Below are 26,911 nucleotides of genomic sequence, written 5' to 3'. Positions count from 1 at the left end.
GACCCAATACTGAGCCCTGCGGCACCCCACTGCTTACCATCCTCCACTGCGAAGAGGTCTGGTTTCTCTCTTGTGTAAATTTTCTGATGATGACTGAGGTGTGAATTGTGACTGAAGCTTTTCTCACATTCTAGGCATTTGTATGGTTTCTCCCGTGTGAATTCTTTGATGAGAAGTAAGACTGGAACTCTGTCTGAAGCTTTTCCCACACTCCAGACATTTATATGGTTTCTCTCCTTTGTGTATGGGCCATTGGGTGGGCCATTGGCCTGGATGGGCCATTGGCCTGATCCAACATGGCTTCTCTTATGTTCTTATGCATCCTTTGATGGGAACTAAGACTGAAAATCCGACTGAAGCTTTCCCCACATTCCAGGAATCTATATGGTTTCTCCCCTGTGTAAATTTTCTGATGGGCATAAAGGTGTGAACTGTGTGAAAAGCTTTTCCTACACTCCAGGCATTTATATGTCTTCTCCCCTGTGTGAATTTTCTGATGAGCATGAAGCTGTGAATTCTGGCTGAAGCTTTTCCCACAGTCCAGGCATTTGAATGGTTTCTCCCCTGTGTGCATCCTTTGGTGAGAAGTAAGATATGCGTTTTCTCTGAAGCTTTTCCCACATACTAGGCATTTATAGGGTTTCTTCCCTGTGTGAATTTTCTGATGAGCACAAAGCTACAAATTCTGGCTGAAGCTTTTTCCACACCCCAGGCATTTGTATGGTTTCTCCCCTTTGTGAATTCTTTGATGGGAAGTAAGAATGGACCTATGAGTGAAACTATTCCCACAGTCCTGGGACTGCTAGAGCGTCTGAGAAAACCAGTTTCCCCGGAAGCTCCTAGAGCAGCCAGCACGCAATGTCGCCAGTGCGATAATGTCACTTGTGAGGGATGTCATCATGCCGTACGCACTGCGCGTGGCCAAAAACAGTCCACTGCTGGAGCCCACAGGGAACTTGGCAACCCTAGGCCACACCCCCTGATGTAGTCAATCCTCCAGGCTTACAGTAGGCCCTGTACGAAGAGCCCTGGAAGCCAGTGGTCCCCAACCTTTTTGGCACCAGGGACCGGTTTTGTGGAAGACAATTTTTCCATGGATCAGGGGGCGGGGGCAATGGTTTTGGGATGATACAATTGTGCACTTTATTTTGGTGTAGTGGTTAAGTGTGCGGACGCTTATCTGGGAGAACCGGGTTTGATTCCCCACTCCTCCACTTGCAGCTGCTGGAATGGCCTTGGGTTAGCCATAGCTCTGGCAGAGGTTGTCCTTGAAAGGGCAGCTGCTGGGAGCCCCACCCACCTCACAGGGTGTCTGTTGTGGGGGAGGAAGATAAAGGAGATTGTGAGCCACTCTGAGATTTTGAGTGGAGGGCAGGATATAAATCCAATATCATCATCTTCTTCTTCTTCTCTTCTTTCTTTTTTCTTCTTCTTTCTTCTTCTTCTCTTCTTCTTTCTCCTTTCTTCTTCTTCTTTTCTCCTTTCTTTTTCTCCTTTCTTCTTCTTCTTCTTCTTCTTCTTCTTCTTATTACATTGTAATATATAATGAAATAATTATACAACTCACGGCCTGGTTGCTAACAGGCCATGGACCAATATCAGTCCATGGACAGAGGGTTGGGGACCCCTGCTGTAAGCTCTTGGAGGATTGGCTACATCAGGGGTGCCCAGGGTTTTGTGTGTGTGTGTGTGTTTTTTAACAGGAATGCACAGGAACGCAGTTCCGGCTGGCTGGGCCTCAGAGGGTGTGGCCTAATATGCAAATGAGCTTCTGCTGGACTTTTCCTACAAAAATGCCCTGTGCTAAACAATGGTGATGTCAGGGGATGTGGCCTAATATGAAAATGAGTTCCTGCTGGGCTTTTTCTACAAAAAGGGCCCTGGGGGTGCCTAACAGGCAAAGGAGTTCCTGCTACATAAAAAGCCCTGACCAATACTTTCTCTAAGCTGTGGAGTATTGTGAGCAAAAATTCTACTTTGCGAACGACCGGCATTAAAGTTGAGAGTTACTGCATCCATCCAAGACGTCAGGGAGGATCATCCCGCCAGACCAATGAGGACTGATGGGCTGGGAACCTCCCGGGTGGGAGAAACTCCGCCTAGCCCGGGAACTTAGCAACCTTGGTGTGGCCTAATATGCAAAGGACTACCTGCTACAAAAAAGCCCTAGTGTTGGTTAAGATCTACAAACACCATTTTAGCATCCACAATTCATCCAAGCCCCTTGAGTGACAACTCAAACTGCAGAAATTCATTCGCCAATTCAAGGAAGTGCAGGCAACACACCCTCAAAGCGATGGTATTCCCAGTAGTAATGTATGGCTGTGAGAGCTGGACCATAAGGAAGACCGAGAGCAGAAGAATAGATGCTTTTGAGCTGTGGTGCTGGAGAAGACTCTTGAGAGTCCCTTGAAGATCCAATCAGTCAGTCCTAAGGCAAATCAATCCTGACTGTTCCCTGGAAGGTCAGATGCTGAAGCTGAAGCTCAGATGCTTTGGCCACCAAATGAGAAGGGAGCACTCCCTGGAGAAGACCCTGATGCTGGGAAAGACAGAAGGCAAAAGAAGAAGGGGACGGCAAAAGAGGAGATGGCTGGACAGCGTTACTGATGTAACGAACACGAATTTGAGCAGACTTCGGAGGATGGTGGAAGACAGGAGGGCCTGCCGTGACTTTGTCCATGGGGTCGCAAAGAGTCGGACTCGACTGTGCAGCTGAACAACAAAAGTGACACAGAGTGTTGGACTGGATGGGCCATTGGCCTGATCCAACAGGGCTTCTCTTATGTTCTTAATATGACATATCTGATAGTTAGTTGGCTAAATCAAATGGTGTACTAACCTGAAGGAACCCAGTTTTCACACGAAAGTGTGAGTGTGGTTCTGAAGGTATGCAAAGATTCAACATCAGGGAACGCACAGAGATACAATTCCACATGTAATGTTTATTGGCTTAAAAAGAGGGGAGAGGGATCCAGTTCATTTGTCATAGAACTGGGGGAGCTCGTCTCCCAGCACAACTTCTTCCTTGACCCCAGCTTCCGTGATGATGATGAGATAAATGACACCCCCGCTTGATCCGTCCCGGGACATAGCCAGGGCGATAGCTGGAAGGGAGAGAACAAAGGGTTCAAATTTGCCTAGAACCAGCAGAGGTGTTCAGATGGGGGAGCAGGGAAAGAAAAGGCATTAAATGAAGATTCTGAAATAAAAAACAACACATGCACATCTCAAGGGGATACTGTGATTTTACAGCATTGTACTCCATTGCCCACGTTGCATCTCTTAAATGTTTTCTGCTTAGTCTAGCATTACCAGCATCCACAGATGGGGCTGGAGATCTCCTGGAATTAATTACTACTGGTGTCCAGACTACAGGGATCAAAACTATGGATGGGCACAAACCACAAAATGCAGTTCAAGTTTGGTTCCTGGTTCATGGCCAAACTGCAGCCCAAACTGGGAGGTTCATGGTGAACCAAATTGGTTCATGGTTTGTCCCCCCTGCCCCAATAAACCCCATTGAAAAAGACTGTAGTCTTGTTAAATGAAGTTTGCAGAGAACCACAAAAACAACTGAGTAGTCCGGAGTGGAAAGCAGAGGTTTAGAGGGACTCAGAACAGCCCCATGGAGCAGTGGCAAGCTGCAGTCCAAGCTCTGCTCACGATCTGAGTTAGATCCCTGCGGAAGCTGGGTTCAGGTAGCTGGCTCCAGGTTGGCTCAGCCTTCCATCCTTTTGAGGTTGGTAAAATGAATACCCAGCTTGCTGGGGGTCAAGTGTAAATGACCGGGGAAGGCAATGGCAAACCACCCTGCAAAAAGTCTGCCGTGAAAACGTTGTGAAAGCAATGTCACCCCAGAGTCGGATATGACTGGTGCTTGCACAGGAGATTACCTTTTTAAAGGGACTCAGAATCCCTTTAAAACCCTGCTTTCTGCTCTATCCACAAACTGCCGCAAACTGCCATAAGCTGCTTTAAAAGTTTGTGGAAGATGGTGCCTGCACACCTGTCACAAACTTTGGTTCATGAACCACACACTGGACAAAATCCATGATGAATGCTGCTTCATGATGGTTGGTGCTGATCCCTAATCAGTGCCCCTGGAGAAAAGAGCAGCTTCAGAGGTGGGCTCTATGGCATTATACCCTGCTGAGGCCCCTCCCCTCCCCCAAACCCTGCCCCCCTGAGTCTCCACCCCTAAATCTCCAGGAATTATCCATCCTGGATCTGGCAACCTTAGCTCAGGTAAAAATCTTGACCAAAACAGTGAAACACCACAGGCCTCGCAACTGGTGGCCAGATTCTCCAGTTTGGTGTAGTGGTGAAGTGCGTGGACTCTTATCTGGGAGAACCGGGTTTGATTCCCCCACGCCTCCCCTTGCACCTGCTGGAATGGCCTTGGGTCAGCCATAGCTCTCGCAGGAGTTGTCCTTGAAAGGGCAGCTTCTAGGAGAGCTCTCTCCGACTCACCCACCTCACAGGGTGTCTGTTATGGGGGGAAGAAGATAATGGAGATTGTAAGCCGCTCTGAGACTCTGATTCAGAGAAAGGCGCGGTATAAATCTGCAATCGTCTTCTTCTTCATGGACTGGGCTGGGGGTGAGGTGCAAAACAAGGGCATACAGATCTGATGAACATATATGAACATATGAAGCTGCCTTATACTGAACCAGACCCTGGGTCCATCAAAGTCAATATTGTCTTCTCAGACTGGCAGCAGCTCTCCAGGGTCTCAAGCTGAGGTTTTCCACACCGATTTGCCTGGACCCTTTTTTGGAGATGCCAGGGATTGAACCTGGGACCTTCTGCTTCCCAAGCAGATGCTCTACCACTGAGCCACCGTCCCTCCCCGTCCAAAGACTAACATCTCCCAAACAATCCAGGCCAAAAAAAAAGATCCTTGCTTCCACGAAATTCTGCCCTCCCCCCAAGAAATGAGCCAGCATCTCCCAAAATCTCCACCCTTGCCTGCACGCAGCTAGACATTTACCATTTTTGGTGAACTGGTAGCATTCCTCCCGGCTCATTCCAGGTTTGTAGGCAGAATCAACGTAGCCATAAATGAAGGTGCTTCCCGATCCCCCAATGGCAAAGGGCTGCCTGGTTAGCATGCCTCCCATTGTCCCATAAACCTGTCGGGATGGAAGGTTGCAGAAGAGGCGGTGAGGCAGGGATAGAATGGACAACTCATCCAAAGAGCAAGGCTGTATAAAGCAATGGGTGAGCTATGTCTACCAGGCATACTCCATATGGGGAGGATAAAGATGGCTATGAAGATGGATGAAGGCTGGAAACCAAGGAAACCCTCAAAGCCTGCCTTAGCTGCACAGGAAGTCCCACCCCTTGTTCTCTTCTGCATCTTTGGCATAATTAGCAATTATCGTTTATGTCATTGTGTGTAGGATAGCGAGGACATCCTGAGGTTGTCTGGCAGCCTGAAGTTCTAGCTCTTTTGGAGTTACGCACCACTAGGTGGCGAGTTTGTGGGGCTGAGAGAGATGTGACTGACCCAAGGTCACCCAGCTGGCTTTTTGTGGAGAAGCATGAAACTGAACCCGGTTCTCCAGATTGAATGGATGGGCTTCCAGTCTCAGCAAAGACCTGCCCGGTCAAATGGACCCTGGGTGTGCCAGGAGCTGTGCAGAATCCCTTTATGTAAGGGGGGTGGTGGGATTGCACGCAAACAAGCCATGAGGGGCCCTTGCAGAGCCTCTCCCAGCCAGGTGTCAAACCCCCCCCCCTCCACCCAGATTCACCTGCCCTCCTTTCTTGGCGTCCCATCCTGCCACCATGAGGTGGGCGGAGAGCTCCTCCTTGTATTTGTAGCTGATGTTCCTCACCAAGGTGGCCGCAGCCAAGACGAGCGGCGTCTTGTCCATGTTCAGGCTGCCAGGGAGAAAAAAAGCATCTAAATCAAGCATTCAGAAATTCTACTCTCAAGTGACAGATATAAGTCTTTTTTGAAATCATGCTCTACTTTGAGACACAGACCCAGCACATTTTGAGATTTCTGGAAACTACCTGTTGACCAGCTAGGACAATCTGATGCCAGTATCATGGAAATCACTAGAATTAGCAATACTCATCATTAGAATAGGTAGCCCCATGGCACAGAGTGGTAAAGCTGCAGTACTGCAGTCAAAGCTCTCTGCTCATGACCTGAGTTCAATCCTGGCAGAAGTTGGGTTCAGGTAGCCGGCTCATGGTTGACTCAGCCTTCCATCCTCCCAAGTACCCAGCTTCTGGGGGGGGGGGAGTGTAGATGACTGGGGAAGGCAATGGCAAACCACCCCGTAAGGTCTGCTGTGAAAACGTCATGATGTGATGTCACCACAGAGTTGGAAACGACTGGTGCTTGCACAGGGGACTCCCTTTTTTATAGATAGAATATAGAAGTTAGGCAAATAAGTGCATTTTAAGAGTGTTTTTCTTAAGAGGCCTGACTTGGCCAGGGAAACTGGACATTCTTGGCCAAATGCTCTGGATCTCTTAGCGACGGAATAAGAAGCAGAAGATGATGAAGATATTGGATTTATATCCCGCCCTCCACTCCGAAGAGTCTCAGAGCGGCTGACAATCTCCTTTCCCTTCCTCCCCCACAACAGACACCCTGTGAGGTGGGTGGGGCTGGAGAGGGCTCTCACAGCAGCTGCCCTTTCAAGGACAGAGGCTCAGAGCGGCTCACAATCTCCTTTCCCTTCCTCCCCCACAACAGACACCCTGTGAGGTGGGTGGGGCTGAGAGGGCTCTCACAGCAGCTGCCCTTTCAAGGACAGAGGCTCAGAGCAGCTCACAATCTCCTTTCCCTTCCTCCCCCACAACAGACACCCTGTGAGGTAGATGAAGATATTGGATTTATATCCCGCCCTCCACTCCGAAGAGTCTCAGAGTGGCTCAAAATCTCCTTTCCCTTCCTCCCCCACAACAGACACCCTGTGAGATGGGTGGGTCTGGAGAGGGCTCTCACGGCAGCTTCCCTTTCAAGGACAGAGGCTCAGAGCGGTCTACAATCTCCTTTCCCTTCCTCCCCCACAACAGACATCCTGTGTGGTGGGTGGGGCTGGAGAGGGCTCTCACAGCAGCTGCCCTTTCAAGGACAACCTCTGCCAGAGCTATGGCTAACCCAAGGCCATTCCAGCAGGTGCAAGTGGAGGAGTGGGGAATCAAACCCGGTTCTCCCAGATAAGAGTCCGCACACTTAACCACTACACCAAACTTGCTCTCCACACCAAACTCACCAAGATCACCTCTCTCCTGGGCACAGGACAATTGCGCCTAGTGAGAGAATGAACCTCGGTGGAGTTATCAGTCTTCTATACTGGCACATTCCAATAGGGAAAGACTGAGGCACCACCAGATCGCCTGGAATCAAAGAAACAAACGGGAAGACGAAGGTGTCAGAGCATCTTCCCTTAGTGTGTAAACACTATCCAGTTTCACCCGGCCCATCCCAAAATTCAGATTCACCAATGGAAAGAAGCCAAGTCATGTAGTGTTGTTTTTGCATCCAATAATGTTGGTTTTAATAATATAGTATGCTTAAGGTATGCCTGTGTCATTAGGGGAATAAGATCTTTGGTCGATCTTTGTAGTTTTGGAGAACCCTGGGGTGTCCTGAGCCTTTGAGTCATGTGGACCCAGATCTCCCTGCTGCCAGGACTGGTATATTCTAATAAAAAGCTTCCCCGCCCCACCAGTTGTCTGTCTCTCCTCACAAGACCCCTTTGTTTGTTCCTTAATTGAGCTGGGGAACACAACATTCCACAAATGCTGTGGAACAACTTCAAAACATGTGGGAGACACAACAGGAGGACACAAATTGGGCCGTTTTGTCACTCAGCGAAGCAATGTTTCTCTGAGATGCCGGCATTTCCTCTGTTTCTGTTGGTGTGTGAGGAGCCTAAAGCAGCCACGAGATGTTTTCCTGACATCTGAGCTCATGTCCTTCTGGTCGTCCTTTGTTTTTCTAGACTTCTGCCTGGGAGGTCTCTGCCATTCCTGAGGCAAAAAGCTCTCCACTTTCACTGTCTCTTCTACAAACAGAAAAGGAGACCAGCACAGAGCTAGGGGTTGCCAACCTCCAGGTGGGTTATACAACAACACAAAAAGCTGTGGAAAATAACGAATAAATCATGAAAATTACTTCAAAACTATAATTAATTAATTTTTAAACACTACAGCATCACATATTATTGCATATTGTCAAGAATTCACGAATGCAAGGTATAAAGCGCAGAGAATAAATTTTCGAAAGTGCTTGCACTTAATCATGTCCATTGCCGACTTAAGACCCTTGAAGGTGATTTACCCGACTCCGCGGGACAAATAAAGTGCCAGTGTCAACCGTGTTGCAAATGCAGATAGTTCTTGTTTTTCACAAAAAAGTTTTTGATTTTAAGACGTTACTTTAGACTTTCATCCTTTAAAGAAGTTTGATATATAGTGGGTAGTCATCAGCCTCTAACAGTAAAGCCTATAATACTGTTTCAAGTGTCTTCATCGGAGAGACATATTCCACTTATCAGCACCCAGCATACCACATTCCTTTGACACCAGCTCTGGAGAAAACCTCCAGGTGAGGCCTGTATATCTCCACTAAATTACAACTGATCTCCAGACAACAGAGATCAGTTCCCCTGGAGAAAGACGGCTGCTTTGGAGGGTGAGCTGGATGCATCCTGCCCTGCTGAGGTCTCTCCCCTCCCCATGCTGCACCCCCCCCCCAAGATCTTCAGGAATTTCTAACCCAGAATTGGCAACCCTAAGAACACAAGAGAAGCCATGTTGGATCAGGCCAATGGCCCATCCATCCAGTCCAACACTCTGTGTCACATAAGAACATAAGAGAAGCCATGTTGGATCAGGCCAATGGCTCATCCAGTCCAAAACTCTGTGTCACATAAGAGAAGCCATGTTGGATCAGGCCAATGGCCCATCCCGTCCAACACTCTGTAACACACAGTGGCCAAAATATATTTTATATACACACACACACACTGTGGCTAATAGCTACTGATGGACCTCTGCTCCATATTTTTATCCAATCCCCTCTCGAAGCTGGCTATGCTTGTAGCCGCCACCACCTCCTGTGGCAATGAATTCCACATGTTAATCACCCTTTGGGTGAAGAACCCTAAAAAGGGACTTATGTTTGATGTGCCAACCTCATCAACAACAGCTAGGTCACGCACTCTTGAACACTTGGTGAGCACTTCTGGGAAAACGTCTAGGTCCCTCCAAACTGTATTTATTGAGGCAGGGCCCCAAAAGGTGCCTTCATCATTAAAGAGTTGAGGTGCAGGCTATCACCCACTTAATCAGACACTTGTTGACTACCTATTTGCACATCCCATTGGTCTCCTGCGTGGTCTCCGAGGATGCTAAAAATGCAATTATCTTTCTTGATCATTGCAAACACCCTGTAAGGTGTACAGTTGCCAAGAGACCCGGAGGAGAATGTCCTGTCCCTTCAACAGGGGCCAAAAGTGTGGGATTTATTTATTTATTACATTAAATTTATATCCTGCCCACTCTACAAAGACTCAAGGAAAGGGCCAGCTGAAAATATTGGAGATAAATGACATCCTGGTGAGCCTCCAGGCCTGTTGGCAACCCTTTGTGTGATGGACAGGAGAGTTCTGTCCTCCCTGTTCAGAGCTGACCAATCAGATTCCAAAAGTGAATGGAACTTTGAAGGAAGGGGGGCGGGGAATCTGAGGCAGTTTAACTGTCAACGAACAAAAATTGACAGTTGGGTTTTGGAGGGAAAAGAGGCCTCCTGGACCAGGACGGGAGTCCAGTAGGGACTGCTTTAGTTCAACAGGCAGAGTTTGGCTGCTGTTCCCAAATAAATATACACTGAAATTCTTCAAGCTGTCTAGTTAACAGTTTTCATGTTAAAAGCTGCTGAAAGAGTAAACATTGTGACTTCTCTGGTAACTGTGTCCAGGTAGCAGGCTGGAGTGGGAAGGAAGTCACACTTTCCAACCCAATAAACTCATTTGTTTTGTTACATTTTATTTATTTAAAACATTTCTATGCCACCTTTCTTCCCACTCAGGGTTTTCATGGTGGTGAATGTTTTTTAAAAAACTGAAACGTTTGAACGCTTCTGTTAAATAGTGAGTTGGATGCAGCAGAGTTCAACAAAGAACATGATTTATTGCTACTACATGCTAAAAGACAACATGGCGGGGCCACCGCACTGCTTCTCAGTGTGGGCTCAAATGTAATCTTTACAAAAAGTCACTTAGTCGCTTCTACAACTCTGGAAAGCAAACTGAATATGCTTTAGTTCCTGGTGGGCAGGCGTGTTAAGCTGAGGCGGCAGAACAAATTTTGAGTCCACACTTTATCAGATAGTATCATCTCATTGCTTGAATAAAACTTTGTTGGGCTTAAAGGTGCCACTGGACGCAAAACTTTAAATATACTTTAGATCCTGGCGGGCAGCCTTGGTCTGAAGCAATAGAACAAAGTTGGAGTCCAGTATTCTGAATAAAACTTTGTTGGTCTTAAAAGATGCTAGTGGACTGCAACTTTGTTCCAGGACCGGATCTACATGTTTTTTGAAGGGGGAGGGGGGGCAAAATTTAAAAATGGCGCCCCCTTATGGGCCATTCTGTCTTATGGTCCCATAGAATACAATGCACTCCGTACCCAATTTGGCACACACCCACACCCCGTCGGCGCCCTGGGCAAGCACCCCCCTCTGCCCACCATAGATCCGGCCCTGCTTTTAGGGGTGGGGAACGTTGGCTCTCCAGATGTTTTTTGCCTACAACTCCCATCAGCCCCAGCCATTAGAACATAAGAACATAAGAGAAACCATGTTGGATCAAGCCAATGGCCCATCCAGTCCAACACTCATTATTATTATTATTATTACTTTAAATTTCTATCCCGCCCTCTCCGCAAGCGGACTCAGGGCGGCTAACAACATACATTTTTACAATTTAACCAATAAAAACTACAATTTAAAATTATTTAAAACACTTAAACATTAAAACATTCCATTGCATTTTTGGTGCTGTATCACTATGATATAATTTAACGTAAATATCAATGTAAATGTTACATAAGAAGCCCTGTTGGATCAGGCCAATGGCCCCTCCGGTCCAACACTCTGTGTCACATAAGAACATAAGAGAAGCCATGTTGGATCAGGCCAATGGCCCATCCAGTCCAACACTCTGTGTCACATAAGAACTTAAGAGAAGCCATGTTGGATCAGGCCAATGGCCCATCCAGTCCAACACTCTGAGTCACATAAGAACATAAGAGAAGCCATGTTGGATCAGGCCAATGGCCCATCCAGTCCAACACTCTGTGTCACATAAGAACATATGAGAAGCCCTGTTGGATCAGGCCAATGGCCCATCCAGTCCAACACTCTGTGTCACATAAGAGAAGCCCTGTTGGATCAGGCCAATGGCCCATCCAGTCCAACACTCTGAGTCACATAAGAACATAAGAGAAGCCCTGTTGGATCAGGCCAATGGCCCATCCAGTCCAACACTCTGAGTCACATAAGAACATAAGAGAAGCCCTGTTGGATCAGGCCAATGGCCCATCCAGTCCAACACTCTGTGTCACATAAGAACATAAGAGAAGCCATGTTGGATCAGGCCAATGGCCCATCCAGTCCAACACTCTGAGTCACATAAGAACATAAGAGAAGCCCTGTTGGAACAGGCCAGTGGCCCATCCAGTCCAACACTCTGTGTCACATAAGAACATAAGAGAAGCCATGTTGGATCAGGCCAATGGCCCATCCAGTCCAACACTCTGAGTCACATAAGAACATAAGAGAAGCCATGTTGGATCAGGCCAATGGCCCATCCAGTCCAACACTCTGTGTCACATAAGAACATAAGAGAAGCCATGTTGGATCAGGCCAATGGCCCATCCAGTCCAACACTCTGTGTCACATAAGAACATAAGAGAAGCCCTGTTGGATCAGGCCAATGGCCCATCCAGTCCAACACTCTGTGTCACATAAGAACATATGAGAAGCCATGTTGGATCAGGCCAATGGCCCATCCAGTCCAACACTCTGTGTCACATAAGAGAAGCCCTGTTGGATCAGGCCAATGGCCCATCCAGTCCAACACTCTGAGTCACATAAGAACATAAGAGAAGCCCTGTTGGATCAGGCCAATGGCCCATCCAGTCCAACACTCTGAGTCACATAAGAACATAAGAGAAGCCCTGTTGGATCAGGCCAATGGCCCATCCAGTCCAACACTCTGTGTCACATAAGAACATAAGAGAAGCCATGTTGGATCAGGCCAATGGCCCATCCAGTCCAACACTCTGAGTCACATAAGAACATAAGAGAAGCCCTGTTGAAACAGGCCAGTGGCCCATCCAGTCCAACACTCTGTGTCACATAAGAACATAAGAGAAGCCATGTTGGATCAGGCCAATGGCCCATCCAGTCCAACACTCTGAGTCACATAAGAACATAAGAGAAGCCATGTTGGATCAGGCCAATGGCCCATCCAGTCCAACACTCTGTGTCACATAAGAACATAAGAGAAGCCATGTTGGATCAGGCCAATGGCCCATCCAGTCCAACACTCTGTGTCACATAAGAACATAAGAGAAGCCCTGTTGGATCAGGCCAATGGCCCATCCAGTCCAACACTCTGTCACATAGTGGCCAATATATATGTGTGTGTGTATATATATACAGCATTGGCCATGCTGGCTGGGGCTGAAGGGAGTTGTAGGCAAAAAACATCTGGCGAGCCAACGTTCCCTACCCTTCACAGCCTCCCCTTTTGACAGTAGGGTTGCCAATCCCCAGGTGGGGGCAGGGGATCCCCCGGTTTGAGAATTGATCTGTGGGTATCTGGGGCTCCAGGGGGGCTGTTTTTTGAGGTAGAGGCACCAAATTTTCAGCATAGCATCCAGTGTCTCTCCTCAAAACAATTCCCCAGTTTCAAAAAGATTGGACCAGGGGGTCCCATTCTATGAGCCTCCAAAAAAAGTGCCTCTGCCATCTATTATTTCCTATGGAAGGAAGGCATTTAAAAGTGCACGATCCCTTTACATATGATGGCCAGAACTCCTTTTGGAGTTCAGTCATGCTTGTCACGCCCTTGCTCCTGGCTCCACCCTCAAAGTCTCCTGGCTCCACCCCCAAAGTCCCCAGATATTTCTTGAGTTGGACTTGGCAACCCTATTTGACAGCCAGTGGGAATTTCCCATGGAGGCGAGCTACCAGGCACTTTCCAAATGCACATTCCAATGCAGCAGCTAAATGAGAAGGGCGGGACCTTTCAGGCTGCAGACTCCAGAGGGGGTTTCCAGCAGGCCCGACACGCCCCCGCCAGCCTCGAGTTTGCACTTTGGAAAACAGACGACTCGCCTTTTCGGGGAAATCAGCCCATAGAGGAGAAGCGGCTATGGCCACTTCGGGCACCAGAGGGCGCTCTTGCCTCAGCACAACTCCCCCACCCCCCCCCAGCCCCTAAACGCAAAAGCATGGGATTCTTTGCCAGAAAAAAATATTTTCTCTCACAAAGTTCTTCTTATTCCTGCTCTCTGGCACTGAGCCAGTCAATTCTCATGTCAGTCAGCGGATGGAGGGTTTATATTTCTCTTTGGTTCCTTTCATGTGGTCTCTTTGGCCCAATTTTTCTAGATATTTTTTTAAAGATTTTTAACAGCAAGAGACTAACATGCCAAATGACAATAGTCTTCAGCATCTGAAATCATTCTACTGGAATGTCCCCTCTCAGCTGTGGAGTCTTGTGAGAAAAAAAATTCTACTTTGTGAGCGACTGGCATTCAAGTTGTGAGCTCCTGCATAAATTACTGTGTTCTAGGGTCATCCTTCCTGAGCGAAGACACAGACGTGTGAGCTGGAGGCTAAAAATCTGTGAGCTAGCTCACGCTCACTCAGCTTAGAGGGAACACTGCTCTGCGGTCATCCTTCCTGAGCTAAGACAGAAATGTGTGAGCTGGAAGCTAAAAATCTGTGAGCTAGCTCACACAAACTCAGCTTAGAGGGAACTTTGCTCCACTCGCCAAGATATAAGGACAGATTAACTTCCTTTCTACCTATATCTGAAGAAGTGAGCAGTGACACGGGAAAGCTAATTCCCTGCCACAAATTTTGTTCATCTTCAAGACACTACTGGACTCTTGCTCTTTCTGAATGCTACAAAACAGACTTACATTGCTACCATCTAGATCTTTTTTTAAAAAGGTTTCACGCCCTGACCTGGATGGCCCAGGCTAGCTGGATCTCATCATATCTCAGAGGTTAAGCAGGGCTTAGCCCTGGATAGTACTTCAATGGGAGACCCCCAAGGAAGTCCAGGGTTGATACACGGAGGTAGGCAATGGCCAGCCACCTCTGAACACCTCTTGCCTTGGAAACTACATGATGTGTCACCAAAAGCTGGCTATGTCTTGATGGGGCTTTCCACCCACACCAAGGATAAGCCACAGCTCTCCCCTTAATGAAGTCTTATTTGGGTTTCCCCCAAAACTATTTCGATCTTGTTTTGTTGTTGTTATGCCCGAGCGTTATCCTTTAGACATGTGAAAAGGAAACCGCCAACAAAACATGTTTGCCTTCAGAAGAAGAAGAATTGTAGATTTATACCCTGCCCTCCTCTCTGAATCAGAGACTCAGAGAGGCTTACAATCTCCTATATCTTCTCTCCCCACAACAGTTACCCTGTGAGATGGGTGGGGCTGAGAGGGCTCTCACAGCAGCTGCCCTTTCAAGGCTTACAATCTCCTATATCTTCTCTCCCCACAACAGACACCCTGTGAGGTGGGTGGGGCTGAGAGGGCTCTCACAGCAGCTGCCCTTTCAAGGCTTACAATCTCCTATATCTTCTCCCCACACAACAGACACCCTGTGAGGTGGGTGGGGCTGGAGAGGGCTCTCACAGCAGCTGCCCTTTCAAGGACAACCTCTGCCAGAGCTATGGCTGACCCAAGGCCATTCCAGCAGGTGCAAGTGGAGGAGTGGGGAATCAAACCCGGTTCTCCCAGATAAGAGTCCGCACACTTCACCACTACACCAAACTGGCTCTCACAGGGCCGCCCACCTCACAGGATGTTTGTTGTGGGGAAGGAAGGCAAAGGAAAGTGAAAGCAGGTGTAAGGAGCTTAGTCATGCGAGTATTCACAGTTGGTGGATGCAACTGATGAGCAAGACTGGCGTCCAGTAGCCTTTTAAAGTAAGATCAACAAGATTTCTTCGCATATCAGCTTTGGAGAGTCAAAAATCCCTTTGGAAAGCTTACAGTTTGAGTGAGGGATTTTTCTGCTTTATTTCTTTTCATGGACAACATTGGGTGGGGAGAAGCTTTCTAGACACTTTCTAGACACTTTCTAGACACTTTCTAGAAAGCTTTCTAGACACTAAGTGCTGTCCAGTTAAGCAAAGGAAAGGTCCCCTGTGCAAGCACCAGTCATTTCCGACTCTGGGGTGAGGTTGCTTTCACGGCAGACTTTTTTACGGGATGGTTTATCGTTGCCTTCCCCAATCATTTATACGTCCCCCCTCCAGCAAGCTGGGTACTAATTTTACTGACCTCGGAAGGATGGAAGGCTGAGTCAACCTCGAACTGGCTACCTGAAAACCCAGCTTCTGCCGGGGATCGAACTCAGGTCGTGAGCAGAGCTTAGGACTGCAGTACTGCAGCTTTAACACTCTGCACCACGGGGCTTTTCTGGCCAGTTAAAGGAGTGGTTTATTCTGAACTTTGGATAAATCATCTCTGATTTTATGGGGCCATGGCTGTCTCCCAAGGCCAAAGATGGCAAAGGTTGCCATAAAACACCAGGTAGAGCTGTAGAACACTGACTCAGTAGATTATTTGTTTATTTATGTTACATTTATTAGTTTTCATTTATAGTCTGCTGTTAGGCCAGAAGAGAACTGTTCTCTCCATTCCAATTAATGCCGTTAATCTCGGTATGCCACCTTTAGGGGGAGGTGTTTGTAGTTTGGTTTGGTGTAGTGGTTAAGTGCTCGGACTCTTATCCGGGAGAACCAGGTTTGGTTCCCCACTCCTCCACTTGCACCTGCTAGAATGGGTCAGCCAGAGCTCTGGCAGAGGTTGTCCTTGAAAGGGCAGCTTCTGGGAGAGCTCTCTCAGCCCCACCCACTTCACAGGGTGTCTGTTGTGGGGGAGGAAGGTAAAGGAGATTGCGACCGCTCTGAGACTCTGAGCATAGGGCAGGATATAAATCCAATTTCTTCTTCATCTTCTTATCATTAGTTAGGAGTGGCTCATGTTACAGATTCCTGAATCCAGCAGTGCCCTTTCATAGAATCCTAGAGTTGGAAGGGAACTCCAAGGTCGTCTAGTCCAACCCCCTGCACAATGCAGGAAGTTCACAAATTCCTCCCCCTAAATTCACAGGATCCGCATCGCTGTCAGATGGCCATCTAGCCTCTGTTTAAAAACCTCCAAGGAAGGAGAGCCCACCACCTCCCGAGGAAATCTGTTCCACTGAGGAACCGCTCTGGCGGTCATGTTACAGATTCCTAAATCAAAAGCTGTGTCCTTTGGGCCTGCCTCAACTCCCTTGAACCCCAGAGACACATCTTTGGCACTTCCTCTACCACTTCCTGGAGACTTTGACTTATCAGATAGACTGCTCCAGGCAAACAAGTACTTGAATGCAGGTCTGCATTTATTTACTTACTTACTTTGGATTTATATCCCGCCGTCTCCACAAGCGGACTCAGGGGGGCTAACAATCAACCAAATTTTACAATACCAAAATCATTAGACGATATTAAAATAATTTAAAACAACATTGTGGTGCTACTCAGTAGAAACTAGATAGGCAGGATCACAATCTTCTTCAGCAGGCAATTTAGTTCATATTAATTTCATAGTTACTTTCAGGGCTTTTATTTGTAGCCGGAACTCCTTTGCATATTAGGCCACACACCCCTGATATAGCCAATCCTCCTGGAGCTGAGAGTAGGCCCTGGAAGAAGTCCTGTAAGTTCCCTTAAGGACTTAAGTATCATAATGCCCCTGTATAAATCGATGGTGCGGTCTCATTTGGCGTACTGTGTGCAATTCTGGTCACCACAACCTCAAAAAGGATATTATAGCATTGGGAAAAGTGCAGAAAAGGGCAACTAGAATGATTCAAGGTTTGGAACACTTTCCCTATGAAGAAAGGTTAAAACACCTGGGGCTCTTTAGCTTGGAGAAACGTCGACTGCGGGGTGACATGATAGAGGTTTACAAGATGGAGAAAGTAGAGCAAAAGTACTTTTCTCCCCTTTCTCACAATACAAGAACTCGTGGGCATTCAATGAAATTGCTTGCAGTCAGGTTAAAATGGATAAAAGGAAGTACTTCTTCGCCCAAAGGGTGATTAACATGTGGAATTCACTGCCACTGGAGGTGGTGGCGGCTACAAGCATAGCCAGCTTCGAGGGGATTGGATAAAAATATGGAGCAGAGGTCCATCAGTGGCTATTAGCCACAGTGTGTGTGTTTGTGTGTGTGTATTGGCCACTGTGTGCTACAGAGTGTTGGACTAGATGGGCCATTGGCCTGATCTAACATGGCTTCTCTTATGTTCTTATGACTGGCTACATCAGGGGTGTGTGGCCTAATATGCAAAGGAGTTCCTGCTACAGTGGTCCTTGTGATGGTCCCCAATAGCTGGTATTGCTCAGCCTCCGTTAGAGTAACAGTCCTCTCCCATTCAGATATTATAGGTCAATCGAAGTAATATCCAACCTACCCTCCTTTCCCAGGTCTTTTATGGTAGCGTGAGCTCAGAGTAGCAAGTTATAAGGCAAAGGACTGCATTTATTCCGGCTGATATCATGAGACCAATCAAAAGGTGCATCGTCCATTTCAAACTCCTGCCAAAGGCAATCCAAGTTTTCTGTAGAAACTGAAGGTGTTCTTGCACATTGCCCGAAAATGGTGTCAAGTGGGAAACCAGAATGGGGTTCGGGGGGGGGGGGGGGAGGAAGGGAGAGGTGCCAAGACCAGAGGAAAGTCTCCATTGATCTGGTTGATGGCACTCAGGTCATTGTGGCAGTCACCAGGTGTGACATCTGCATGAACCACCCCTCCCCCCCAATAAATCTGGGTTGGTCACAGGTCATGGTTCAGTGACAGAGCACCTGCTTGGCATGCAGAAGGTCCCAGGTTCAATCCGGTTAAAAAGAATCAAGAAGCGGGTGATGTGAAAGATCTCTGCCTGAGTCACTGAAGAGTCGCTGTCAATCTGACTTTGATGGACCGAGGGCTGAATTCAGTATAAGACAACTTATATCGGGGGACTATGAACTTTCAAGAGTCAAAGTGTATCTCACAAAAGGAGTTTTAACTCTTCAGAGTTAATAATGACAAAAATCTTGTGGGTCTCTTTTAAATTCTGGGTTCGATGCATTAGTTCCAACAGGGACATGCTTTATTGGCAACCACACACTAAGACAAAATGGCAGGGCCATGACCCCGCTTATATGCATGCAAAAAGAACCCTCCCCCCGATCCCCATGCCAAATAATGGCGGTCAAGTTTCGCTCCAAGACTGCTCATTGGTTACTGCTTAGCGTCCAGACCTCGAGATATATCAAAGAGTCTCTAGCATTTCCCAGTACATAACAGTCTCTAAGATGCTTCTTGACTCAAATCCACCCTGTTCATGCTCGTTCTGATTGGACCTTTTGTGGCTGGATTTTGCATTCCTTTGCTCTCTGCACAGTACAGAGGCATGGGTATATATGCTCTCTTTTGCCTTGCTTGACCATTTAACTTGATTTGTAAAATAAACTCCCTCCCGCTGTCTATATTAATCTGCTGTCTATTTTCATTTAACCTAGGGCTTTTTAGCTTGGAGAAACGTCGACTGTGGGGTGACATGATAGAAGTTTACAAGAAGATGCATGGGATGGAGAAAGTAGAGAAAGAAGTACTTTTCTCCCTTTCCCACAATACAAGAACTCGTGGGCATTCGATGAAATTGCTGAGCAGCCAGGTTAAAACGGATAAAAGGAAGTACCCAAAGGGTGATTAACATGTGGAATTCACTGCCAAGGAGGTGGTGGCAACTACAAGCATAGCCAGCTTCAAGAGAGGATTGGATAAAAAATATGGAGCAGAGGTCCATCAGTGGCTATTAGCCACAGTGTGTGTGTATATATGTATATGTATATATATATGTGTGTGTGTGTGTACACACACATATATTGGCCACTGTGTGACACAGAATGTTGGACAGGATGGGCAATTGGTCTGATCCAATATGGCTTCTCTTATGTTCTTATGTGACACAGTGTTGGACTGGATGGGCCACTGGCTTGATCCAACAGGGCTTCTCTTATGTTCTTACATGACACAGAATGTTGGACTGGATGGGCCACTGGCCTGATCCAACATGGCTTCTCTTATGTTTTTAAGTGACACAGAGTGTTGGACTGGATGGGCCATTGGCCTAATCCAACAAGGCTTCTCTTATGTTCTTAAGTGACACAGAGTGTTGGACTGGATGGGCCATTGGCCTGATCCAACGTGGCTTCTCTTATGTTCTTATGTGACACAGAGTGTAGGACTGGATGGGGCCATTGGCCTGATCCAACATGGCTTCTCTTATGTTCTTATGTGACACAGAGTGTTGGACTGGATGGGCCATTGGCCTGATCCAACATGGCTTCTCTTATGTTCTGACTTTGTAAAATAATCTCCCTCCCACTTCTTGCATTAGCTGAAGTGTGTTTGTGCCCCTGGAAGTTTTCTGCCTGATTAATCAGTTTTACTTTAATGCGGGGTTCCCAAAAGTGGGAGGGACTTTTGCCTGGAAAGGCTTCTGATTGGCCACTGGGACATTTGACGGACTGTGCAGAGTTTTAAAAATGACAGTTTGGCAGCCACCGCCACCTCAGCACAGAGATCTTCACTGTGTGACTAATAACAAAACAGTAGCCATTTTGTGGCAGCCATTTTGTAGCTGTGCTCACCACACTGTGTGGAATTCCAAAGCTGCCCACTGTCAGGTCTATGGCTATCCTCAATAATAACGACTCTCCATTTGAACAGGATTAGCATTTATTGTAAGACAGGATAATACCACTGCAGGGCAAGTGGCCAAATTAAGGTGGGATGCAGGTGAGCGAATATATATAGAAGCAGTTAGTGGTTACATATGCGCCCAGCTTTCTGGCACAAGATAAGTTAAAACACTAGAACTCTAATTTGGTACTTGCTCTCAGCTGCTAGGACACTGTATGCGCAGTTGCGGAAGCAAGAAAAAATACCAGAGAAATGGGACTGGATCGTGAAAGTTTTATCATGGAGTGAGATGGACAAACTAACAAGACCTCTAAGAGACTATGATTTGGAAGTGTTTAAAAGGGAGTGGAAGAAATTTAGAGGATATATAGAGAAAGAGTGGAATGTAAAAAGACATTGGACAATTTTTTAATAATGAGTATGAGAAAAAGGTAGAATATGAATTTTGATCGTGATCGTTTAGGGTACCTTTGTATGTGAACTCAAGTATATAACTTCGGTGGGAGTCTAGTAACAGAGGGAGGGGGAATTAGAAAATATCATATGGGTTAGAGACAGTAATGATATAAATAGATATTGTTACCATATGTTATCAATAAATTGTTTAAACAAAAGATAAGTTTAAAACACTAAGTTGTAACAAGGCAGACATCCTCACAGCCCAGTGTTCATTAGCAAAACAAACAGATAGGGCTGACCTTGAAGGACAGACCGTGGTAGAAGGCCTACATACTTTCGTTTTCCAAGTAGCAGCAGGGGTTTCAGTACAGAGAGCAAAAGAGCAAAGCATTTCAAAATGGCAAGAGATCTTGACACCCCCCAGGCTCAAGATGGGGTGGGGGGCTTTGCTTTAAGCTGTCGCCAGACTATTTGCTGCAAGAGAGGAGTGTGTTCTCCCCTCTGGAATTTGGCTTTCATGTGGGATGACCGGGCCATGACTGGGATGCATGGCCCCAGTCCCCTGGCTGAGCTGCTCCTTACCTGTGGAGTTCCAGCTGGTAATGCACCGTGTCCGCGATGGCCTGGGCATCGGCTGCTGATCCCGAGAGAGCGCAGTAAAATCCGGTCATGGAGGCGCTCCAGCTTGTTGTAGAAGCGGTTCACCACCGACTCCCTGGAGAGGAGACGGAGACTTAGATAGGGGCATGTGTGGGGGAGGGAGGGAGGGAGAGCAATACAGCAGAGTCTAGAGCAGGGGTGGCCAAACTTGCTTGATGTAAGAGCCACATAAAAAAAATGTCAGATGTTTGAGAGCCTCAAGATATGAACATCAGATGTTTGAGAGCTGCAAGACAGGGAAGGGAAAGGAGGGGAGGGGAGGGAGGGAGGGAGAAAGATGAGAGAGAGAGAAAGAGAGAGAGAGAGAGAGAGAGAAGAAAGAAAGAAAGAAAGAAAGAAAGAAAGAAAGAAAGAAAGAAAGAAAGAAAGGAAAGAAAAGAAAGAAAGAAGAGAGAGAGAGAGAGAGAGAGAGAGAGAGAAAGAAAGAAAGAAAGAAAGAAAGAAAGAAAGAAAGAAAGAAAGAAAGAAAGAAAGAAAGAAAGAAAGAAAGAAAGAAAGAAAGAAAGAAAGAAAGAAAGAAGATGGAGGAGGAGTGAGGAGAGGTGGAAAGAAAGCATCTTTAACATTAAATGCATTCTCCAAGCTCTGAGATTCGGAGTGGAGAGTGGGATATAAATCCAGTGTCATCGTCTTCTTCTATTGTAATATATAATGAAATAATTATACAACTCATGGACCCGTTGCTAACAGGCCACGAACCGGAACCAATCCACGGCATGGGGGTTGGGGACCCCTGCTGTAAAGAATGTCTTAAATTTCCCATGCACTGGGCATTGATTGAATGCTCACCCTGCAGAGACCCAATCAGAGCCCACTATGACCCCTCCGTCAAACTCCACAGCCATGATGGTTGTCTGTAGGAGAAATAATTGGAAGTGAAGGGGGAGGGAGAGAGAAACACATTTGCTGGAAACCATCACAGCCCACCCAGGCAAAGATTCCTTCGTACCAATCTATATTTGCACCTCCTCGCTGATCACTTGTATCACATAAATTTAATGGGACTGACCAAGTTTTGTATCCCTAATTCCACCATCTTGGTATCTGTGGGAGAGGGGGTGGGCCCCCTGGAAGGGACTCGTCCTTCTTCTTTTGGATATGCCTCTTTGCACAATTGATGGCTGGTGAATCAAGCAAAACCTCAGCCCTCCTCATCTTGCCGCACGCAGGTCGCAACGAGGCTAGATTACTGCAGGTCGCTTTACAGGGGGCTGCCCTTGGAGACTGCTCAGAAATTTCTGCCGGCCCAAAATACTCAGGTTTGGATTCCTTGGTGGAAGTCAGCAGTAAAACAGGTCCCTAGAGAAAATTCACATTTTCTGAATTCATTTAAAAAAAAAAAATCTCTCAGCCTAGCCTAACTTACTGAGTGGCTGTGAGCAACGTTCCCTCAAAGCTGCAGAGTCCTGTGACCAAAATTCTACTTTGTGAGCTACTGGCATTAAAGCTGTGACCTGCTGCATAAATTATTGTGTTCTGGGGTCATTCTTCCTGAGCTAAGGCAAAATTGTGTGAGCGGGAGGATAAAAATCTGTGAGCTAGCTCACGCTAACGCAGCTTAGAGGGAACACTGGTTGTGAGGTAGATTTAGGTGTATCTGAGGAAGTGTGCGTGCGCATGAAAGTTTATACTAAGGATCAGGGGTCGTTTTGTTGAAAAACAGGTGGTGGAGCTCATTAGCATAACTCATTAGCATATGCAGGCTTCCCCCCAGCCAAAAGCAACCGATGCAAGAAAGGAGAGCCCCGGGCGAGCGAGGCCTGCTTGGGCTGGCTAGAGATCCAGCCAGCCCAAGCAGGCCTCACTCATCTGGAGCTCTCCTGGACCACCGCCCCCCCCCCAATTCAAAAAGTCAGCAAGCCACCCATCGGTCAAAATCACATAAGAAGTGGAGAAAGGGTGGTGCGGGCTTCTCCAGGGGTTAATGAGGGCTGCAAAGCCCCTGGTGGCTGGCTGGCTGCCCGCTCTCCTAATCCAGGGATTGTTATGCAGCTGCACCTACTATTCAATGGACAAGGTAGGTGGGGAGGAAGAGGGGGGACCCTCGGAAAGGTTCAGGAGCTGCGCTCCTGCTGATCGGAGGCCTGCTAAGAATAAAATGTTGTTGGTCTTGAAGGATCACTGGACTCCCGACTTTGTTCTTGTGAGAATGAGATCAGGAGGGGCATACCTGCATATGCCACCCGGATGGGAAAACGCACTGACGAAAGAGTGCCAGTTGCCTCTCCAAAGGAGGGAGACTAATAAACACCTGTGTCTTGCTGCACAAACTGGCTGTCCCTTTGTCAGACTGCAAAGTTCTCAGATTTTTTATTCTTGCCCCAATGAAATTTGCAAATGAGATCTAAGTCATAATTTAAATAACGTTTGCAGATGGTGGGATGCCGTTGTTCACAGATCAGGCCTGACAATCCCTGTGAATTTTGAACTTCTGGGGAATTTGGCCTAGAAGATTTGTTGGTTTTTTTATATTATTGGGTTTCTAGTTTGCCCTTCCCTGCACATGCAGGCTTAGGGTGAGGTACAATAAGTTAAAACAATATTATAGTCATTAAAACAAACCAACATTATAACAATCCAAGCTAAAACCAGATGGTGCTTTTAGGTACTAACATTATCAACCACAGAAGGGGTCACAGTTCAAGGAGATACAACCAGAAAACTGTAAAACCGTACTAACGCGATGCTGTATTCTTATCAAGACTATTGTTTTAAAAACACTAAGGTGTATATTGTTTTCATTCAAATTTCAACACTCGCTTAACGGAAGAGCCACATAGAATAAACGTCAGATGTTTGAGAGCCACAAGATGTGAGCATCAAATGTTTGAGAGGAAGGAGGGAGGGAGGAAAAACTGAAATAGATGGAAATAAAGCAAATATATGGGGGAGGGAGAAGGGAGAGAGAGGTAGAAAGAAAGCAACTTAAAATGCATTCCTCAAGCCACAAGCTGGCTTGGCTTGGAGAAGTGATTTAAAGAGAGAAATGCCTTCTCCAGGTTGGCCGATGGGGCAGTAGGGGCTTTGAGGGCCACAAAATACATGCAAAAGAGCCAACCGTGGCTCTTCCTGAGCTGTAGTTTGGCCTCCTCTGCCATACTGTCAGAGAATCACTCTTACGTTATGTTACATCAGAGAATCCTCCCTAGTGGACTTCTACTATGGATTCTAATTAAGTCCCATGAAAATGGACTTGGTGGGAAAAGTTCTGGAAACAGCAGAGCTGGACTTTTTATCCTAGCTGTTGGCTGGGAAATCTAAAGAAGAAGCAAGAAAATATTGGATGAAATTCTATGCCTGGTTAGACAATTAAGACTCTTAAGATTCTCTGGTGTGAACTCTTTTCCCCCCCTTCTTTTTTTCTGTATTTTATATTATAAAATTTACCTTTACTGGATTTGTCAAAATTACTAGATAATTTTAACAAAAGGTGCATACTACAAAATTTGAAAATGGATTATGTACAGTTGAGACAAAATAATAGGGGACAATTTATGCAAAGAAAATATTGTAGAATTATGTTTGTTGAAAGTATTCTTAGGCAAAATAATACCAGAATGTATTGTGACTTTTATTTTCCTATTCCCCTTCCCCATCCCTATCTTTTTCTGAAACTAATAAAACTTTTTGAAAAGTCTAATTAAGTGGTGTGCTCTTTTTATAGTTAACTACTGTTAAATTATATTTACTGTTGTAAAGGCTTTTTATCTCTAGCCACAGACATAGCTCTTTTGCACGCATTTTAAACTTCTACCGTGAAAATGTCATGATGCGACATCACTCCAGAGTCAGAAACAACTGGTTCTTGCACAGAGGACTACCTTTACCTTTTTTTCTTTTTATATGTAAATTTATTAACTCCAACATCAAACTTGCACTGTATTTTATGTGGTGTTTTGTGTACAATTTATCTGATGCCATTTCTGAAAATTTAATTAAAAAAAAACTTTTTAAAATTTATTTTATTTTATTATATTACATTTATATTCCGCCCTCCCCGTCGGGCTCAGGGCGGCTCACAAAAGATTAAGATGTATAATATTAAAATAAATTACAATCAACTCATTAAAATTCATTACATGCATACCATACATTTTACAGCTCCAGTTCCAAAAGAGAGAATTCTATTATATTGGTACGGTTTTCTGGCAGTAGCTGCTAGACACTAAAATTCAAATGACGTCCAGCCTCTGCTATGGGGGTCTCCATGTAGCCCTGGGGGCCAAGTCACCAGCTCCGTTGCCAGAAATTTTTGGGTGGGGGGGGCAGGACATAAAATTTTGGGTGGGCTTCTTCCAGCAGCCAGCCGCCGGGCCCCAACTCTCTCTCTCTCATGGTGAAAACGGGGCTGTGGGGAGACCGGGGGAGGCAGGAACGGGGTGGGAAGAGCCCGGGGAGAGTGCGATGGTGGCAAAAGTGGGGCTGCAGGGAGAGTGGGGTGGAAAGAAGGGGCCACACAGGTGGAAAGGGAGGTTGGGTGGAGGGGTGCTGGGACCTTGCAGGGCACGAATCTCAGGGACTCGTCCATTTCCTGCTGGGAAGGAGCAGAGGACATCTCCCCTGCCCTCTGGATAGCTTAGGTGGCACTGCCCAGTCTTAAGAGCAGAGGAAAAGGCCCTGCTTTACTTTCTCCTGGGAGAAGGAGGGGGTCTTTGCAAAGCAAGTTTGTGCCTGGGAGGAAAGGGGCACCTGAGGACCTCTTTATGACCTCTCACTTGGAAAACTTTTCTGCTTTGCATTTGTGGGCACTGGGCGGCCCCATTGACCCTTACAAAGTCAAACACAAAACGTCACGTTAGTGCTTGCGAACGATGCAAAGCGTGTGTTTTGTTTGCTCCCAGGTATTTCCCCGTTCGTTGGCCAAGAGGGGGAAGGGGTTAACAGACTGCAAGCAGCAGTTCCCTCTAAGTTGAGTTTGCGTGAGCCAGCTCACAGAGTTTTAGCCTCCAGAGTGCACATTTTTTTGTCGTAGCTCAGGAAAAATGGCCCCAGAGCACAATAATTTATGCAGTGTGATTGACTGAGGCTGGCAAACTTAATCAACGCAGCAGAGCTACAGAGCAGGGGTGCGGAACTCAGATGTTATGAGGACCAGATCTGACCTTGTTGGGCCAGGCCAAGTCGGGTTAGACCAGGCCATGTGTGTACCTATTTAAGATTAGGGAGCAGAGACGCTTCAAACGATAGCACTCCTTGGTCTGAAAGGTGCTTTCTTTGTATTTTCCCCACGGGATCCAGGGAACCGGGCAAAGGAGGCTGGGGCTCTTTCCTTCCTTCCCCAGGGGACTGGGAGCCTCAGCTGATAGAAGGAAGAAAGGCTTGGCTCAGTAGCTCTGCTGTGCAACTGAGAGAGCCTTGCAAATAGAGAAAAGGTTTTGCTGTGTAGCTCCTGTGTAAGCCTGGCAAAGCAAGCTGTGATGTGGAAGGAAGCAAGAGAGAGGGAGAAGGAAGCAGAGGACAGCCAGTTGCTCGGGGGCCTGATAGGAGCCCTGGGGGGGAGGCCTGATTCGGCCCACGGACCACATGTTTGACACCCCTAGCTTAACGGAGCGCATGCCCCCTCCATTCATTCATCCCCCCCCCATCCTTTTGCAGGGGCTGCTGCACCCACCGCTGGAGCATTTGGGGATTGCACTCCCCCTCCCCCTTTTCAAAACGATCCCTGCAGATTTCCTCTTCGCAGACCCCTAGCTGGCCGTCCACCCCACCGCCCCCTTCCACCTCGCACTCACCCCGGTGCTGATTTTCTGCGCCCTCCCGCCGCTGTCCATCGCGGGTCTCTCTCCGAACCCTCCCTGGAGCGCCGCGTCTGCCGCAAGAGC

At 47.0% G+C, this 26,911-nt stretch overlaps 1 protein-coding gene across 1 annotated transcript; it reads right to left on the bottom strand.

The window, feature by feature from the left end:
• Nucleotides 1-2,925: 2,925 nt before the first annotated feature.
• On the bottom strand, nt 2,926-26,911 carry PSMB9 (proteasome 20S subunit beta 9). Its single transcript, XM_060237808.1, is given in 7 exon segments — nt 2,926-3,107; nt 4,994-5,135; nt 5,760-5,889; nt 21,012-21,088; nt 21,090-21,144; nt 21,879-21,943; nt 26,822-26,911. Coding segments are annotated over 7 exon segments (636 nt in total). The 5' UTR covers nt 26,861-26,911; the 3' UTR covers nt 2,926-2,979.

Source organism: Heteronotia binoei, chromosome 5 (assembly GCF_032191835.1).
Source record: "Heteronotia binoei isolate CCM8104 ecotype False Entrance Well chromosome 5, APGP_CSIRO_Hbin_v1, whole genome shotgun sequence".
NCBI classification, from domain to species: Eukaryota; Metazoa; Chordata; class Lepidosauria; order Squamata; family Gekkonidae; genus Heteronotia; species Heteronotia binoei.
The sequence above is the reverse complement of the archived record's forward strand: the minus strand, read 5'-3'. Positions and strand labels throughout refer to the sequence as shown.